Source organism: Chaetodon trifascialis, chromosome 6 (assembly GCF_039877785.1).
Source record: "Chaetodon trifascialis isolate fChaTrf1 chromosome 6, fChaTrf1.hap1, whole genome shotgun sequence".
In the NCBI taxonomy this organism is placed as follows: domain Eukaryota; kingdom Metazoa; phylum Chordata; class Actinopteri; order Chaetodontiformes; family Chaetodontidae; genus Chaetodon; species Chaetodon trifascialis.
In genome coordinates this window covers 15,261,870-15,282,072 of record NC_092061.1, presented here as the reverse complement: position 1 = coordinate 15,282,072, position 20,203 = coordinate 15,261,870, and the positions used below count along the sequence as shown (strand labels likewise).

Here is a 20,203-nt window from a genome sequence, read left to right as displayed (position 1 = left end):
TGTGACATGTATCCTTGCAAACATGGTGTTTCTTTGCCCGCCAACACTTGATAACATTGTTTCTATGGCTATTTAACTCTCAGGACTGCATATGACCAAACCCAATATTTATGTCCAGACTGATCACAGCCGTTGTATCGCTGATGCTTGCATTGTAATGATGATTTCGAACAATGCCACTGTGCCGCCGTTCTCATTTCACATACATTATTGCGCTTATACGCCAAGACGGGTGGAATGCTTTCAACTTTTTATGATACAAAGTTGTGCCAAGAGCATTTTTCCCCGCTGCTTCTCTGCGAGGGGATTTCAAAGGGGAAAAGCAACACATGCTGTCATTCATGTCCCACCGGTCAGATGGACCATTACGCTCATATCAGATCGGCTCTTTTGATGTGCTGAGCGACAGAACAAAATAAATAGCGAGCGCAAGGCTGTGAAAGATTTGCAATGCAGTGCGTTAATTAACGAAGGGCTATACCAATTAGGCGCCCATGATTGGTGTGTGAATATCAGTGCAGTCACGCAGTTTAGGACTCGGCGCAGAGTAACACCACTGTTTACTGAACACAAAGACCATAAACAAGCGCTGGCAACAAGCACACTGCCAAGTGTGAATAGCTGAGCATTTCAATGAATTTATGGCTTTTCCAAAGCATAGCATAGTTGCATAGTGAAAGGTTTAATCGCTTACTGAGAACTTTTGTTTTTAGGCCAATCACAAGAGGGGAGTTTTATCAGTATGTGCTTCACATTAAACAAATGCAGACTAATTCTCCTGCATTAAGTCTGTTTTATTCCCCATTAAATGAAAAGACCGAAAGAAATTAAAATTAATTGGGTCGTTTATAAATAGATATAGATGTGTGTGTGTTCGTGTGTGTGATGGTATCATGAAGAGCTCCAAGTCACATCAGCTGAGTGGCAGAAAATGAACTATTTTGAAAACAATTAAAGATTTGAAGTTATTTTACAAGCAAAATGCCAAACATTCCACAGATTTATCGTTTAATGTGTGAGGATTGGCAGCTTTTTCTTTCTTTTTTTGGAGTTTGAAGCATTGGGCTTCATGAAGGTGTGACCAGCTTCTTTTCTATTTTGTGATATTTTATAGATAGATAAATAGATTACTCAAGACAAAAGTAGTGACATTTGACATTTTAGGACAATGCTCCCAAAAGACACATGGTAAGCTCACTGTACAGATGTCTTAGTTATGGAAAAAGCTTTTTCAGATAAAACTGTTCCAAGTTCTTATTTAAATTCCAGTCGTGCAGCTCTCCAAACACTGAAACAATCCAGGTAACAGGACTGGAACAAAGACTCGCTCAGGAAAAAACATCACCTGTTTTGGCCAAAAGTTATATTTACCCCGAGTTTAAACAGGTTCTAATTGCAATAATATGTTCCCCTTTTTGCTGTTGCAAAACAACGTGTGCAAGACTCAGAGAACAAACACTTCATTAACCGTGTAGACTGCATTAGGTAGTCAGTAACGAGGTGACTGGTTGAAGAAAAAAGCGATAATGACCCAAATGTTTGGTTCAAACATGTATAATTATGCATTTATTGACAAGAATGATACAGGTCTGCTGTGGGACAAACTGAGGTCAAGCCAAATAACAGATGGGCGTCTTCAGTTTACTTAGCAGACCTCCTGGTCCTCTTGTCCCAGGAGAAGTTTGCTCCGTAGGATTTCACCCGGGGCTTTGAGGTCCTCTTCTCCGTTATGTCGTAGCTCCAGCCTGAAAGGACAAACATCAGAGTAAATGATGGGGGCGAGAGCGTCACGTATATTCGCTTTGGACGAGTTCCAACCGCAATGAGGTGTTTTGGAGACATCAACGGGCTGTGTGGAGTCAGAGCTGCGCTAATCACTTTCATGGTGCAATAAACAGAGAAAGCCAGTTTCCTTTGCTTAGTTTCAACAAACTCTCCCAGATGGTTCAGTCCTCTGAGTGAAGGGAATTTTCTGAGAAAACGACATCAACCATGTTTTCACTTGAACTCACACAGGACTGTTTTGAATTGTCTAACCATCTTGTTAGTCCATCAGAAGTATTCTCTTCATGTTTTATTACTTGATTTGTTATGAGGAAAACACGCTGTCATCAGGTGTCTTTGTTTCCATGGCGAGGTTTTAACAGATGCTGTTTTACAGCTACCACCTGATGACAATCCTGGTTTAAATGGTTTAATAAGCTGTGAACATTTCAAAATAATATTGTCAATGTCTAAAGGGTATGACGGTCTGATTTATCTGTCCTGAGAATAAACTGCAGCATTTCACATCAACGCAGCTCTTTGTCACATGTTCAATGTACAGTTTATGCAATCAACATTAAAAAATAAAATAAAAGCTTCAGTTTCCATTCAGGACGGTCAACGGCCGCATTGATCCTTTGCGCTGTGTAAGCCGCTGTAACTGGCTATTTTAGATTGGATCTAAATGCCATGGATACAGATTCGATCTAGTTCCAGACCAAATCACTCTGTGATGGAGTGAAAGCAGCAAAACTGGCAACCAACTCACTTCAGCATCACGACCCTCCTGCTAACTTAGTATTCCTGCTCCTAACAGTGCAACTAATAATAATTAAATATAGTTTAATTAATTGTGTTCATTAGAAATTTGATTTACTGTCTGTTCAGCCACTGATTAGACTCTGGTAAACCTCCACGGGACGGTGTGTGTCAAAAGTCTGTTATGTCATTTTTAAACCTGACCTGATTGGCTATGATTAGTGGAGGCCTCACATTCACTGTTATATTCTGTTTTATACAAAAGTCTGGCTTGAAATATTAAGGTTGATGCTCCATCTAATATCTTGGAATTTTTTTATTTATTTTATTTTTTTACCATTTTTCTCAGCAAAAGCGATGGCGTCTTCCTTGGAGGAGAAACTGAGCACCATGTTGGATAAGGGGTCGGCGCTGAAAGGCAGACAAAGGCTGTTAGCCACACAATAACAGACACATGATTGGAGGCAAATATGAAAAGAAACCGTTCATGTTCCAAATTCAAAAACCTTGCAGGACAGAGGATGATGCATGTGCAAACTGTAAAACTCTGAGGCTGATTTGTGTATGTACTGTAAATAAAGCTGACAGACTCATCAATCCTGAACTCTGAAGAATTCTGATTAAGACACAGAAAGCGAATGTGATTTCAGTGGGTGTGCTGCAGAAATTGGCCACTGCGGGTACGAGGGTCTTACGTCGAGGCCCAGCCCATCAGCGGGTTCTCCCAGCGCTCTCTGGTATCAAAGTCCATCTTCCACTTCTTCGTGTTGTTGACTCCGGACTGCATGGCTGACTTGGTGGGCACAAAGATGTGAACTTTGCGCGTCTTAATGTGCTCCTCTGGGACGCCTGTCAGTGTGGTGATGTCCTAAGAGACAGGTGGACATAAAGCACGTCCGACTGTGAGTAACAGTTGAAGCTGTGGAGACTTTTTCAGACTGGAAAATAGCAGAAATTCTAATTATTTTTGGTGGATGTGGAAAATTTAAACTTATGTTTACTGTAGCTTTTCATGACCTCATTTCAAATCATCATCTATATCAAATAAAAACATTAGAATACACATCATATATTAATTAAGTCCTCATATTTACTATATTATTACAAGACGTGTGATGCTTTTGTCAGTTACTTTTAAATTCAAGGTAATACATTGTTAAAAAGATTTTTTTTTGAAGTTCAGTAAATGCATGATGCTTCCAGAGTCAGCGAGTTATCATGTTAAATAAATAAATGATCTCCATATTGACCAAAATAGTCAGGATGAGCATTAGGATTCAAGTTAATGATTTATGGGGAATTATTCGGTGAAACCCCTTTGAAGGCAACAAAACTTAGAGGTCTCAACTGAGCAGTCAAAACAAAAACCAAAAGCTGTCCAAGCTTCCCGTGTCTGCGGCCGCGTGAACTACAAGAACAGACGGACGTGTTTCTGGCTGCAGACCAGCGAGCTGACATCCACAAACAGCCTGACTTTCATCGGACTGATGTCTTTTTCCTTCCCCGAGAGGAGTTCATGCACAGAAACGCGTCAGTGTTTGTTAAGAGAGGTCACCTGAAAGTTAACTCGCAGGTGTTACAAAATACAACGTAACGCTCTGACAGGGTGTTCTGAGTGTCAGAACGATGAGGCTCAGAAAATCTTCAGTGGCTATAAAAAGTACTCGGGAGTTTTAGATTTTTGCACTTCACATCAATCTGCGGAAATTTATTTTCCCTTTTGAAAAAAAAAAAAGCTTAAACACATCTTCAGTGTCAGAAAAACAATAAAAGATGGAAGAATTCAAGGAGTGAGCAGTTTTTATAGACACAGTAAAATAAAGTCAAAGCTTGGATTGTGTTTTTATTGTTTCTGTGATCTGATGCTCACTCAGTGGGCATTTCTGTCTCTGCCAGCACGAGCGTTACAAACACGTGAATCTTTCCTGTGTGGATTCATCTTTTGTTTACATATAGATATATATAGATATATAGCCTGTAAATGAGTACTCCTCTCTGGCAACAGAAAGAAAGCACAGCTCGCATGTGTGAAAAGGTCAATTCTGAATTCAAAGGACAAAAAAAGAAAACAGAACAAGAAGAATATAGCAGCCATCTTCATGCTGCGATGTGTACTGAGGTGGATGAAATTAATGCCTAATACTTGAGGTGATTTATTCCAGACCATCAGAAAGTAGGCCAGCGTGACAAGAGGAGGAGGAGGGGCCTTCGGCTGTACTAAATGCATATTCCTGAGCAACTGGAGCCCCTTCAAGCTCCTATCAACGATCTGGTCCAATTCTCCGGGGAATTAGCAAACAAGCAATGGGAAGTCGGCGACAAAACACAGACCAACCTCCCAGCACGCAGGCACCAGCCACCCAAGACTGAGGGCTTTCCAGGGCGCTCTCCTTTCAATACAAGAATTTTACACATTTCAATGGCCATTACAACTTCAAAGAATCAAATTTTCATCATTGTCTGTCATCTGCCAGTTGATTTGTAGAAAGGGGGTCGTTTTGCATGAACTCTACACAAAAGGCCGCCTTTCCTTTGGCAAAGGAGCTTCCAGTGGCATTTAAGCCGAGTAAATTACAGGTCCAACTGCTAAACTACTGCTCGTTTCAGTGAAACATGTTTTGCCATGCTCAGAGCCGACACCAGTGTGAATTTAATCATAAACAAGATCTGCACATTGAAAAGACTGTTAAAATGAAAGGGAAAAAACGAGGGGGGGGGGGGGACTTCACAAGTGCTTGGTAATTATTTCCGGCTGCCCTATCTACTTAACCTTAACAATTCCTTCTTGTCACAGAGAGGAAGAAAACATGTTCTCTTCACCCAAAGGGGGTAATGGTGGACGGTCCATGACACAATAACACACAGACAGTGTGAGAGAGTACCAAAATGAGACGCCACATTTGTTTTTTGTTTTTTTTTTCATCTTGGAGCTTGCAGCAGGTAATGTTCAAAAATGTTGCTTTCTGCTGGATGAAGTTTTTATTTTCAATGGATAAAGTTCAAACGATCCGTGCTCCAAAAGTGAGAGGTAAGAAAAACTTCCTGGGAGTTTTGGAGAAACCTCAAGAATCATTAAAATGCTTTGTACACAGTGAACCACAACACATTTGGGGCTGCGAGTCAAGGAGAAGAAATCATGCACAAAAAGTACCTTTTGAGTTGAGGTAAATCAAATCCACAGTCAGAAACATTTAGCTGTTGGTCTGGTCTGCTCTCGGGGTTAGATGCATGAAAATCCCTCCCTGAGACGCATTAGAAATTATACCCTTGGGATTAGCAGACCAGACTATGGTTACGTTACATAAACCATAACTGACACATGAGGCCCATGTATGGTAAACTGGTGCAATAATTTGTCCAGATGTAGCAGACCTTAAATCACATCTCAAGCGTGAATGAGCACAAAAGGTCCTCCATGAATGAGGGAGGATGTTTCAAAACAAAAGCTGAAACTGAAAACACTCTGCTCATTATCTGGCATTGTTTGCAAAAATATGAGTCTAGACTTCCATGATACTTGCATGCATTACATTGAAAGCTAGGAGGGTTATCGGCATAGCAGGCTCACCCACAATACCCGGATTCACAAAGGGAATGATTGTGGCTGGAATGTGGTGTGTTCCCAGGAAGACTAGAGAGGGCCATCACAAAAGGAAAACCCACACGGTGGGCACTTTTTCTTCTGCCACGTACAGGAAGCAAAATGAGAACTATCAAGTTTGACACTATTCACAGGGCCTTCACGGGGCCCTACAATACCTGGCTGGGCAGGCAGAATGCCGGGCTTAAGAAAGGGGGGAAAAAGGCTGGCAAAGTCTCCGTCACGTGAAAGCGTGTCGATATTTCTGACACCTCCAGGCTACGAGCCAAATAAAGAGCATAGGGGTTTGTCGCTGTGGGGCCACTGGGCCCACCAGAATGCTGAAAGCCGGTACCCCTAATGCCCCAACAGAGACCTGGGATGGGAGATTTCTGAGTAAACAAGATTCAAAGATCTCAACTTGCTTAAGTGGTAGAAACTGACGGAAATAACGAGATATCAAAAGGCAAGAAAAGTAAAAAGAACAGTCGGAATATAACAGTTTTCTTTGGGGGGGTTGAGGAGTGAAACGGCCCTGAACTGAAACAACTGTGGAACAAACTGTATTCAGTGTGAAGGAAACACAAGAGGCCTTCGTATTGTTACATAAGCTCTGACATAGATCATAAAATGAATCATGAAGTTGTCAAGATGTGACGTTCATGTCATTCCACTTGCTAGAATCTGTTGAAAACATTCTGAAAACAATACGGGATGCTGGCAATCAGTCATTTCATTTCACGTCATTATTCCAGCTAACAACTAGGACTCGAGAAGAGGAGGACACACAGTACATACATACACACACACACACACACACACATACATGTCTATGTATGTGTATGTCACTATCGCTTAGCAAATGACAAACTGACCCCAGCGCTGACTGCTGTGGAGCGCGTCTTCTCATGCTGTTACTATAGTTACTGTCACACTTTATTCTGGTCTTTTTTGTTAGTCTAATTGGTTGATTCTGTGATGTTTTGGTCCGCACTGATGTTACTCGGTACGTGTCCTGCGTCTCTGACACGTTCCAACCCGAAAGGACGCAGTAAACTCAGTAGCATCAGGAGGCAAAGGCGGGAAATCTACACTGTTAACAGTAAATGTTGGTAAAAAAGAGGCAACGCTACACACACTTTACATCGGTGTTCACATTTTAACAAACTTCTGTCAGAGATGAACGTAACCAGATACATTTACTGCAGTTATAAACTGAAGTACACTGCTGACGTCCTTACTCTTAACTCCACTCACAAAGCTCTGATTGGCTCTCGTCAAAGAGTACGACACCACACCAAACTGAATCACTGAAAGAAAGTGGAGATGTGGTGGACAGAGAGCAGGTAAAGAGGAAACACCTTCCACTAGAACCGTGTGCATTCTTCACTGGACTCTTAAACTGTCTCCCAGCCACAACGGTCCCCATATCATTGAGCACATCTTGTCAGATTCAGATGATTTGCAGGTGAATGTCCACATTTCCTGCAGTGGTCTGCCAGTAAGAAGGTATCTCTAAATGATGGAAGTCAGACATCACTTTTGGATGCATCTTTGAGAAAGTGAAAGCAACACAAATCACATGAATGATTTTAACCAGACAGTTGCAAATATCAATTGCATGGGGAGGTTTGAGTCGTGGCTCATGCTGGGGTACTTGGAGCGTCCTGGGCTTTGGCAAAACGTACACATGGACTTGAAAAGAGATATGCACAAGGACACTGTCTTCTGAACACGATGCTGTTTATTCACTTACTGAATGAATAGCCATGTCTTTTTCACTTGATACTGGGATATTATCACTTGATACTCCCTCTGTGCTTGTTAAGAACAGAGAGAGGATTATTTTAAAGCTAAAATAAAGCATAAAAAGGAAATTCACGTCTGCTCTTGCAATGATCCCGGACGGATCAATTATTAGCTGTGTCTTTTTAGGTTTTTTTGATTAACAACATTCATAACCAGCTGAAATCAATCCATCCATCCATCCATTATCTATACCGCCTATCCCTTTTGGGGTTGCGGGGGGCTGGAGCCTATCCCAGCTACAATGGGCGAGAGGCGGGGTACACCCTGAACCGGTCGGCTGAAATCAATCATTAACTGAAAAGAACTCATTTGTTGTTGAAGTTATTTAATGAAGCAAAAATACCAAACACTCTCCGGTTCTGCCTCCCTTGGGTTTGGACTGTGGGTGAGACAGAAGGAGACTTTTAAGACATCTCCACGGAAAAACAGCCCACATACAGGGTGAAACTGTCTACACACATTGGTACCGGCCGTCCTGTTTTTAAGACTTGTTAGGGTTTACAAATGTAAACTGAGGTGCACAGAGTATTTTCCTGTTAGTACAGTAACCAAACAGGCAAACAAATAAAGGATGTCTGTGCATGACCGGCTCAGACAAACCCTTTCTCACGTCACCGCCTCATTGTTATGGGCAGTGGTGGACATTGTGACAGCCATGACACAAGTACAGTCTTGCCTATCAAAGCTGGAGCACCCGTATGCCAAAACTGCAGCTCGGCAGCCAGGAAGGGTCATGAGGTCGGCCGAGCTGAATCATGTTGAGCCAGCATGTGGTGAAAGTCCAAACACATCACCCTTAACCCCCCACTGTCCAGCCCACACCCAGACCAAGATGATGAGCTTCACTCATCAGCCTCCGCCGGCTCCCACCTTTAGACATCTTTGAAGTGGAGAAAGCGTGCCAATTACTGATAGGACATAGGGGGCGTTTCTAATAGAAACAAATATTATGTTGGGTGCTCATGAGTGGGAGCGGTTCAACGCTGGAGAACGAGAAGCAGCTGGCACGAGGATCATCTTGTATCTCATGTTACACATACCGCTGGGAGGATAGAGGAGGGGGTCGTTTATGAATACGTCGGATGCACATGTTTGTTTGTTGTACAGCATCTCACAGACAACACTTCAAATGTCCTTTTAGAAGTACAATTTATTTACAAGTCAACCAAAAGTGATGTGCTTCTTCTCTCCATTTTATATCATTCTTTCCTATCTTTGAGTTTTGGACTATTAGTCGAACAAAATAAGCAATATAAAGACTTCCCCAGGCTATTTTTCTTAAAAGTCAATTAATTGTTTGGTCTAAAGAATATCAGCAAATGGCAAAATATGCCCTTTGCAAGTTTGTTTTGTCTGACCAACAGTTAAAGACCAAGATGATGTTCAGTATACTGTCATGGACAACTAAGAAAAACATTCACATCTGAGAAGCTGGAACATGAGATTTTTGGGCCTTTTGGCTTAAAATATCACTTAATCCATTAGCAGCTAATCAATTAATAGACTAATCGTTCCAGCCCTGGTACACGTTAACAACAACGTATTAGAAAGAGAACGAAGAGGCCAAAAACATCAGAAACCAGACTTACGATGGTATAAGACACCAAAACTAGTTTGCAAAATTCTAAAAATGGCTGCTAGCTCACATCTAATGAACCAATGGAAGTGCAGACAATCAGAAGCAGCAAGCCTTTTTTATCCACTCTGGAAACACAACCCTTAGCAGCTCGACACTTCCTGAAACTAGCCAGCACTGACAGGGCTGAGGAGTCCTCTTAAGAGGCTTAGTCTCTATGGAAGAGAGTGTTAATGAATGAAATACTATTTAGTGGATGATACATAATAAAGCCTCTTGTCTGGCACTCTTCAAAGACCAACATCCTCTGACCCACTACTCCAAACTTGAGCCGCGGGATTTTTTTTGCATAAGCGCGCCGTATGAGAGGCCGACCAGACAAAACAGACACTTAAGTTGTCTACGTGCGAGGGAGGGAGGAAGGGTGGGAGAGGAGGATGAGAGGGAGCGGACGGGGGGGGGGGGGTCTGCTCCACTGTAGGTCACTCTGTGTCTGAGACCAGACAGGCTTATAGAGTATACACCCCAGTACAGCAGACTTAAAGACCCCCTTCATTGAATATCAAGTTTTTCACCTTGTCCATATGCTGTTTGTAATAAACATATGATCACTAAGCAGTGAATGTCAAGGCTGAGCAGTTTCACCTTGGAACAGCAGAGGACCAATGACAGTCTGAGAAACACAGAATCGCACAGCCAGGGCTTCACTGGTTTCATACCGAAGGACCCGATGTTGTCGACTCGTGGGGTGGGGCTACAGTGAAACGAGGGGCATCAGAGGATAAGCCAGGTGTATGCTGCGATTGTACGTCTCACAATTTTCAACAGGGCAGCAGAGATATGTTCTGTTTTTGGGTGCAAACTTGCAAAAGGAGAAATGGTGAGGCTTCATGTGTTGGGGTTTGGTTTGCAGCAGTCATTTTTCCTAGCACTGTTTTGAAAATTTTACACAAAAACAGATGGACGTTGCCACAAAACTTATACTGAAGGCTGACGCCGTTTCATCCAGTTATCCTGGGGACAGCGAGCACGAGCCTACGTGTGGGTCAGTTTATTTTTGTCACATGTCATCCATTGACAAATCTGCAGCGTGCTCGATAATGTTAGCCAAAAGTTAACAGCAAATATTCAGATAGCTGAGCTGCTGAATTCATTATGATAACTCTGACTGAGGACTTTTGAGGTTGTTGTTCTTCAAAATCGGTTTCTGCCTGGAAGGTGTATGGCCAAATTACTCCTATAATACTCTATATTACAGTTTGTGTGTTTGATGAGCAAGATATGCTGCAGGCGAGCAGTGAAGGAGTGGGTGGAGAGAGAGGCGGGGATACTGAGATGCGTGTACACTAAATGAATGCAGACTTACATTTAAAAAGATGACTTTTTAGGGATTTAGGGGCAAACACTTGTTTGAGGTCACAGTGGTTCAGGGTACGCTGCCAATGACACTCTCAAGCACACGTTCAATTCTGCAAAAATCGAGTTCTCGAGATCATCTTGTGTTAACAGCTTCCACCGAGGGACCTCTTCATCAGGAACCTTTGTGATAGCTCCAAATGATAAATCTTGACTGACATTTTCCAATCTGATTTCGATTTAGGTCTTTCAAAACAACCAACAACCTGCCTTTCGACTAAACTACCTTACTGTAATCAAACCACACATCTTTTGTCCAGATGTGATGTTACTTGCCAAGCGTGCACTGTGCTGTAAATTTGCAAGAAAACCAAAGATTTTAAATTAGCAAACTTGACGTACCAAACATCAAATAGTCTTACCAATTTAATACTCTCTTCCTCTCCCCGTCTTCCTCCCTCCTTCCCCCTCAATTCCCCACACTCTAATAACTGTCCTCCTCTGTCTCGTAAAACCCTAGTGCCTTTAGAGAACTCTATAACAAGGCTTCACAAGCGCTTTAAGATTATGGGGTTGTCTTTATGTGGAGAGAGGGAGCACACTTGGCCCCGGCTGAAGCAGGACGAGACGCTCAGACACTCAGGCATAAGTGGGAGATATTGTATTATTGCATATTGAAGCAGCTGCTGAGGTTATAACCGCAGTTGTTTCTGCAGAGGGTTAGAGAGTAAAGCAAAGGCCTGACTCTAATTGAGGGAGGTCACAGACATTCCGTGTAAAGCTGTGTATCAGTGGCCAGCCAGCCGGACCCTGGGAGCTGCTCAGCATGCTTAATCAAACAGTAATTACAAACAAAAGCAGGTCGGCATGGGCAATCTAGGGAACACTGGAGCTCCATCACGCAGGTCTTTTTATTTGGCATTATTTCTGAACTTCAGACAATGCCTGCAAAGTTTTGCTCATGAAAAGCTCAAATTCTAGCCAGGTTTTTAATTTATGTGCATGTTTATAAAGAGACGAAGACAGTCCAGATCTAAAGTAGGGCTACCAAAAAATGTTTCTGTTATTTTATCTGCTGTTTAGGGTCCATAAAGTGTCAGAAAATAATGCAAAAAAAAAAAAAAAAAAACAACCCTCATTTAATCATCATCATCATCATCATCATCATTGTGTCAGTCCAAAGCCCAAAGACACTCAATATCCTATCATGAGACAAACAACAAATCCTCACACTTCAGAGGCAAAACAATGGAATATGTGGCATTTTTGCTTGAAAACTGACTTTAAATTACAGATTTTTCTGTCCACCTAGGGGCAGTAGAATCAAGCTGACATATTAACACTTTCTGAGCTGGTATGGCAAACTAGTTAGCAAACACATCCGTCATATACGGAGCAATACTATCATTCCTTTGGAGTGTTTTTTCTGTCCACTTGGCGGCTGAACATGAAATATTCACTCTTCTTTTAGCTCTGATTTTTGCCTCCATTAGCTCTCGAGGGAAAAATCTGACTCTTTAGCGGCTAAATGCTCCACTATGTTCTCCAGCTATCAGCTAGCTGTGTCTGTCTGCCGGCTGCTGCTGGGCTGGTAGTTTATCATGGGGCTGGTAGTTTATCATGGGATTTTAGTGGCTTTTTTGCAGAACACTGTTGGACAAGCTACTTGGAAAGTGTAGTGAGCAAACCTACTGGTAACTCTAGATGAAACTAAGTTTCACTACCCCGAAACTACTGACAGAGAAATGTAGCATGCAAAAACTACAGCAACATGTCAAAAGCAGCTTACTACTTACTAAGCTTTTTGTTTTTGGATGAGTTCATATTTTTGACTTAAAGGAGATTTTGGCCCCTCATTGCCTACATTTGCCAGGAACGGAAACAGCCAAACTAACTGCAGAGGTGTTGCTGTGAGGTGTGCGTTTTTGGACGGATGAGAAGGAAGAATAAGCGTCACACAAACATTCAGACAGAGTTTTCTGGGGCAAATTCAAAATACAATTTGCACCGGCCAAAATGCAACCTCACCTAAACGAGCTTATTCAGAAATGTTCACTACAGAACAAGCGGCACAACACTTTCTCCTCGGGCTGCTAGAGAGAGAGAGAGAGAGAGAGAGAGAGAGAGACAGCGTGCGAACCCAGCATAACCTCTCAGTGGATCGAGACCTTTGTTTGATTGGTCTAACCAGCAAGCAATTCACACTTATTGACAGCCTGATGAATGACTAGCGTGCTGACATACACTGAATGCCCAAAAGGGAGAGTGCTCTCATTGCCCTCTTCCATGTGAGACGGAGACCACTGTACTGTAAACAGCTGAGGGCCTCTCTTTTCGGCCTGTCTGGGTGAGCATTAGAGTACTTCCCGCCGTCGCCAGCAACAGCATGCCACAAAGGAACCTCTGTGGCCGACAACACTGAAGTGGCCACTGTCTTTTTCGTGAGTCTCAGGGTGTCTCACAAACTTTTTTCCATGCAAGCTTCTTTTCTTTCACCCCCTCCCCATTTTTTAGAGGCCCTTTTTTTCCTCTCCTCTGCTGTTCCTCTCAGTGGCCCCTACTGAGAGGACAGAGACAGACACTCCGCCCAGCCAAAGGTTTGTCTGCCAGTATGGTCAGCTTTGCTCTGGAACAAAAGCGCACTGACGCTGCCCACACACAGCAACGCCCCCCCCCCCCCCCCCCCCCCCCCCAAACAAGTCCACAACAGACTCCCACATTCTCCCCAAACTCCCTCTTTCTCCGTTATCTCCTATCTCCTTCGTCTTTTAATGACTAAGCATTCACTTCAAAAGATCCTTCTTTGTTTGGTACAGTTGGTACATTGCTAACCTTGGCCACTTCACATGCATGCTTATTGCAAAGAGAAAAGAGGCACCAAAGACCCTGTCTGATGGAAAACAAAGTGAAATACAGCTGTACCACATGCTTTATTGAAACAGCAACCCTGAACAGTGACTTCATAGTCACCATTGGCCTGTGAATTAGATTTGATTACACATTTTTAACTGAAACCTGCCCGTCTAGTGCTTTTGGAGCTACGCTGTGTGTCCAAGCCAGTTGACAAGACTGCTGCTCACAGAAAGTCACCAAACAAAGCCTCAGCTGCAACTGCTACGTACATTGAGACAAATACACCACTTAAGCTTCATCTTGATGTTCTCGTTCAGTATGTTTACAAGCACTTCAGTCACTGTTTCTGCAGTTACTTTCATAAACATCATGTATATGAGAAATGGGGTATCCCAGTTTCCGTAATCGGGGTAGGGGGATTAGACAAACCCGATCTTCCCAGCAGAACTTTCCAGGAGGAAGATGCAGGTACGAGTGAAAGTTTGTTATTTTTGGAGAAGTGCCTGAAAAGATGAGTTGATTATCAAAATAGCTGGCTGAAGAATTTTCTGTTGATCCACGAATTGATTAAACAGCTAATCACCATGATGAACAACAAAGCCTTCGGACAGAGAAAGTAGTGCAGCGGCAGCAGAGGTGCTGAATCAAAGCAGGACTGAGGAGCTTCTCCAACATATTGATTACAGTGCCCAGGTTTCTACAATGCGTGCAAACATCTTACAAGATTTCCTGTGTAACTTGGTTTCTTGTGTGCATGACATCCACACATATTAATTCATATACATATATATATATATATATATATATATCTCCACAGTAACAAACGCATACTGTCCAAACAATTTGGCTGTCCTCACATGCTTCTATTTTTTTGCACCAACACGCAATCAATAGAAAATTGATAGACAATAGGGGAAGTCCTCTGATTTTACACATAATAGTGTGTTTACAGGTTTTGGGTGGTACTGGATGTATTAGTGGGTTTATACAGTGACATAACTTTGTTTGGGCCTGATGATCAAGAATAGATTGAAAATGAAAAAATAAAACTGATGTTACCAGACGTCTATTTGCCTGCTTATCATCTCAGCATGAGACCAAGCAGCAGCAAATGGGGCTGAAAAATGAAGCCAATAGGGAAGTACCGTAAACTGCAGCTCCTCGAAGGTCCACTTGAGGCTGGTTCCAAAAGTGGGTCAGTCCTCATAGACCCCCATTATAAAAAGTCAAACTTTACAGCAGAAATAAACATGTTAGCAGCCTGGTCTATACAGCTAATTTCCCATTTTCCTAGTTTTCCTAGGTACTGCGAAGATGGCGATGGCCAGAGCCGCAGAATGGCTCTTCAGAAACTTATGGCTGTGGGACAGCCAGGTGCCTCAGCTGGTAAAATGTGTGCACCACATACTACGGCTGTGTCCTTACTGCAGCAGACCGAGCTTCATTCCAACCTGTGGTCCTTAGCTGCATGTCTTCCCCTCTCTCCCTCTCTCTCTCTCTCTCCCCTTTGCACTCTGTCACTAACAAAAGCTAAAAAGTGGCCTCATGGAGACTATGTCCATGTCTATACAGTCTGTGCTTGATGCTAGTGGCTCGAGGCCACATTAACTGCTGAGGCATGAATCTCTGATCAATCTGTCTGCAGTTGAGTTGCCTTGTGGGAAATGTAGGCGCCAGGTTTTCACAAGTAAGAATAATGTGAAGAATAGTCGAATAAAAAAGACATTCCTGCATTGATTTTTATTTCTTTTAAACTGGGAAACCAACAACATTATAGCAGTGCATTGCTAAATCAGTGGAATATCTTTTGGTTGTATTCTCATCATTAAGGAGCATATATAGTACAAAAGATGATGAGAACAAATAATTCTGAACAAAAATCACTCGATTTACCAACTGAACTACATGACGACAGCACCAAATGTAAGATTACGCAAATAATGTAAATTGCCTCAAGGACAGGGGAACACCAATCTGTGCACTCTAATTTGAAAACGGCAGTGTTGAAACACTGTTATGAAGAAAACAAAACAGTCAGACAAAAACCTGTAAAGTATGCAGGATATGTCATGTCAATAGATGCAATGCAACTGACATGCAAATCAACTTGCTGCTACTGATGCCAAGCAAAGAACCCTCGAGCATTCAAGTGCCAGACAGAGCAAAATAAATCAGGAGTGTTACTGTAAATGATATCTGTCAGTATTCAGCCAATGAGAAGCTGGGTTCAGACTGATGTACACAATGGAGCCAAGACACAACTTGTCACCTGTCAAACCAGGTGCTGGAAATAAGCAAGTGAGCTCAACTGATTTATTAACGCTGTTGCTTTGAAAGAATTAAAAAATAATAATAATAATAAAAGTAAATACGAATATTTTCCAAACAGGTGTTTTTGGAGTATTCCACAACTTTCCCAGTCTTTAGTTGCTCCTGTCCCAACTCGTCTGAAATGTGTTGCTGCATCAAATTCAGGCTAAACATAAACAAAAATCAAGTATTGACTGTTGATGAGTAAAATATTAAAAGGTCCACTGTGTAGGATTTTGGGCTATTTATTGGCAAAAATGTAAGATAATATTCACAGTATTGTTTTCATTAGTGTATAATCACCTGAAAATGTTGCGCTACCATGTTTCTACAGTAGCCCAGAATGGACAAAGCAGACATGGCTCTAGAGAGCACCTTGCATGATTTTTTTCATGTTTTTTACAGCCACTGTAGGTCAGTATGAGGCGAGGGGTGTTCAGTTGCTCACTACTAGACACACCAGACCTTTAAATATATTGTCTTTGTACTGTTTTTAATTGAATACATGTCAAAAAGCATTGGCAAACTATCATCTTCTGTTTTATTTCTGTTTTACACAACTTTTTTGGAATCAGGGCTGTATGTCCTCACTGGTTTCCACATGGTGGACAAAATATTACAAAACAAAACCCAACACAAATACTGGACGCTGTAACCTGACTGTATATTAGTATGTGACTGGTGGTTTTGGCCAGTGGAGACAACACCATAAAATGCACAATATGGGTATGCATTAAATAATGATCATCTTAAACATGGTCCTATCAAAACAATTTTTCACCTAAACCCCATTTAGTAAACTTTAGTAACTTCTTTAATGACTTATCATCAAAAGCTGGGAGGAGTAAGAGGATTTGTGGGAGCTGTGAGCACACACAGAACGACCAATGATAACATTTGCCATTACCGTCATCAAAAGCCTACTGTCTAACGCAAGCTCATTTTGGCAGCTGATTCGGAAAGTTTTTTAACAATTTTTCCAGGAAAGTAATTGGAAGACAGTAGATCAGACAAACACCAATCTGTGTGTCACGTTGAACAGAGAGGGATCCTTACCAATTTCTCATCAACTGTAATAAGTTGCGTGTCTTGTCCTGGTTTCTCTGCCAGCCTCGATGTTGATGTGCTTGCAGACCTGAAAACCATTAGGTAGACATTACACGCAAAGCACAACCCACCAAGGGCAGACAAGCAACAAAGAGGTAATTTACACAAACAAGTTGCACAAGTTGTAAACACTGGCTATCTTGGAGGAAGCGGTGGGGCGAGGATACAGTGAAAAGGAAGAGACAAGGAGGGAATCCCCCCCACCACCTATTAGTTCTGTCTGGTGCATCTCTGGCAGACTCTCGCTCTCATCCTAATGACAGGACGTGCTTAATGTTGGCTGTGGTCAACTGTCAGGCGAGGACTGTGTAGCTCTTTGTGAATGTGCAGCCGTGTACTGTCACAAAACAGCAATGTGCCATCATGGCTGAGCCAGGGAAGGGCTATTCCAGATAATCACATTCCAGATCATGCCCCGATAATCACAATTTTACATTTATTTCAAATGTAATGCTTCAACACAAAGAACTGTACTACTCTGTCTAATGTTTCAACTAAAAGACAAAGAAGAAAATCACCATTTTCACCAACACAAAGATATTTTCGAGTGGAAACACTGAACATAACTGTATTATAAAAGACATTCTGTTCTTTAACACATCACTTGAAAGAAGCCCAGCAGACTGCACTCACTTACAGAAAGATGTATAAGATACAATTGTACCTGATGAAGGGTGGAAAACCAAGATGTTGTAAAATTTAATTCTGATGCCTGATTCTTAGATTTAGCAAGTAAAAATGCCAAACTTTTGTTGGATTCAGCTTCATAAATGAGATCGGTTGTCTACTTTTTCAGTTTCATGGTATCATAAATTATATGCTTGTGGCATTTGTCTGCCGATCAGATAAAGTACATCCCTTTAGAAGGTCGCTTATGATATTTGACAAACACTATGAAAGGTCAAAGAGGAAGTGACCGATGAATCACTAATGAAAATCGTTTTACAGTCAACTTTGCTAAAGAACTTTTGTTTAAAAGGCCAACTTAGCCAATAAACTGTATTAGTATCAAAGGCATCCATTGTTTTATCACCTGTTATCTTTACTAATTCATGTTCAGATCATAAAAGTAATTCCTTTTTCGACAACTGAATTTCAAAGTTGGACAACACCATGTATCTTTCATTTAATGACCACATCTTGTGCACGATGAGGCCAGTGTCTTAATTATAAAAGCTGATAAGGTTGTAACTTACATTGTGTAAAGGGAGTATCTCTGTGTTTCATTCTGTAAGACAATTTACTTTTTTATAATACAACAAAATTTTAAAGGAACCATTCAATAGTGGCAGGGAGGGCTGGTAGGTAAAAATCATTATTTAAAGGGCTTATGCATAAATCCATGCAGATAATTTATGTCAGCAGACACCAGCTGATGTCTGCTAGGGCCACATGCTTTGTTAGAGCTGAGAGATGGTGACAAATAAAATACTGTGATATTGTTGAGTCAGTGGGTTCAATATAATTAGGAAATACTGTGACTAATGTTATTGATTTGCTTTATTCTGCAATATTTTATCTAGATTAAAGACTAATTATTTGGACTGCAAATAGAATCAGTTGCAATGTTGATATGACAGCCGTGCATGCAGGCAAGCACTGATTATCTCATTCAGCTTATAAAACAAGTTAAACTAGACTATAAAACCTGAATTTAACTTCAGCCTTTCCTGTCAGGAAACATGGCATTACCATATTAGAGTACTGATTTCCAAAAACCATAGATAGTATCTACTGTCATATCAGTGTATCAACTGTTAAGAGTGCATCGTCCAGGTCAATGCCGACCCCAGATAATGTTCTTTCCTATCATGTACCTATTTATGTTTAAAAGTTCAAATACTTCTTGTCACTAACTCATTTACTGCAGCTGATTTCTAGGCAGCCCCTAATTAATATGAACTAAATAACGTCTATTTTCACCACTGTTTATGAGATTAGAGAAGATTGGATCACTGTGGGAACCCGACAGAGGGAACAGGTCAAAAAAGAGGCAGATCAGAGAATCAGAGATAAACTAATTTTTGCAGGATAAGAGGCACAAATTATTATGATCAGACGTGACTTCGAAGATCTAACCGTGAAGTTCATCGTGCTGCTTATTGTTGTTTGTGCAGCTCACAAAATATAATGGGTTTGATGACTAACAACCGTAACATGAAGTGCACGTTGTATTCACATTATGAATAGAACAGAAATGAAAAAGAAAATGTGTTAAGTGATGCAATTTCTAAACCAAACTTATAATCCAAGCAGCAAAACTTGCGTTGTGTTTGAATATTAATAGCGTTACTTTGATGCTACTTGTTAGCTTCATTGCAGTGAGATCCCTGAAGTTGACTGTAAGGTCAGCTGTGGTGAGTCAGTCAGTGATATTGTCCTTTCCTGCTATTAAAAGTTCTCGTCTCGTCGAATATTATAAATGGTATGCAGCAAATTTTATGTGGAGCAGTGAGCAGCGCTTAATTGCGTTAGCTCTTAAACTGATTTCTAGCTAGACTTGCTAGACCCAAAATTAGCCAATTAGCTGGCTAGCCGAGTGCTGTAAGGACACGGCATGACATGGACATTAGCTACTAGCCTTCACATTTTAAGGACAAGTGCGTAGTTATGTAAATTCGCATTTGTCCAATAAAGAGCGGACAGCTTTAAACATACTTTTTGTACTTCATGTGTTCAAGCTGGCTAGCTTACTCTCACTTAGCCTGTGACATGACAGGCATACGGCCTGCTTGCTTCGCCTTAAGTCGACTTGGAGTCAAGCAATTCACACAAAATGACTCATAGCATCGAACACGAATATAAAACTAACAAATAAGCAACGTAAAATTACCTGATAGGATTCAGGGCCAATTTAGAAGCTACATTGATGACAGACAAACGACCCAAGCCGAGAAGTGACATTGAGGACGCCATGATTGTTGTCAACAATGACGTACGGCGACCCCGAAGGAACAAACCGTACGAGCGGGTGACGGAAACCGCTGGCAAAGACACGGCGGACTGATGCCAGCAACTAAAATTACTTTACAGCGATGTGTTGCATACAGAGAGACATGTCCAGGCATATCTAGCGTCTATTTACGCCA

At 41.6% G+C, this 20,203-nt stretch overlaps 1 protein-coding gene across 1 annotated transcript; it reads right to left on the bottom strand.

The window, feature by feature from the left end:
• Positions 1 to 1,538: 1,538 nt before the first annotated feature.
• Positions 1,539 to 20,073, bottom strand: ndufs4 (NADH:ubiquinone oxidoreductase subunit S4). Its single transcript, XM_070964611.1, has 5 exons — positions 19,948 to 20,073; positions 17,064 to 17,142; positions 3,219 to 3,391; positions 2,861 to 2,934; positions 1,539 to 1,745 (listed from the first exon to the last, which is right to left on the bottom strand). The coding sequence occupies exons 1-5, from the start codon at positions 20,028 to 20,030 to the stop codon at positions 1,642 to 1,644; spliced, it is 513 nt and encodes a 170-aa protein (XP_070820712.1). The 5' UTR covers positions 20,031 to 20,073; the 3' UTR covers positions 1,539 to 1,641.
• Positions 20,074 to 20,203: the final 130 nt, after the last annotated feature.

Excerpts from the sequence above, each read along its gene's own strand:
- ndufs4 (XM_070964611.1), bottom strand. The coding sequence starts at position 20,030 with ATGGCGTCCTCAATGTCACTTCTCGGCTTGGGTCGTTTGTCTGTCATC. Across the intron at positions 17,143-19,947 it reads TTGGCCCTGAATCCTATCAG|GTCTGCAAGCACATCAACAT; the intron begins GTAATTTTACGT and ends AATGGTTTTCAG. Across the intron at positions 2,935-3,218 it reads CTGATGGGCTGGGCCTCGAC|CGCCGACCCCTTATCCAACA; the intron begins GTAAGACCCTCG and ends TCTGCCTTTCAG.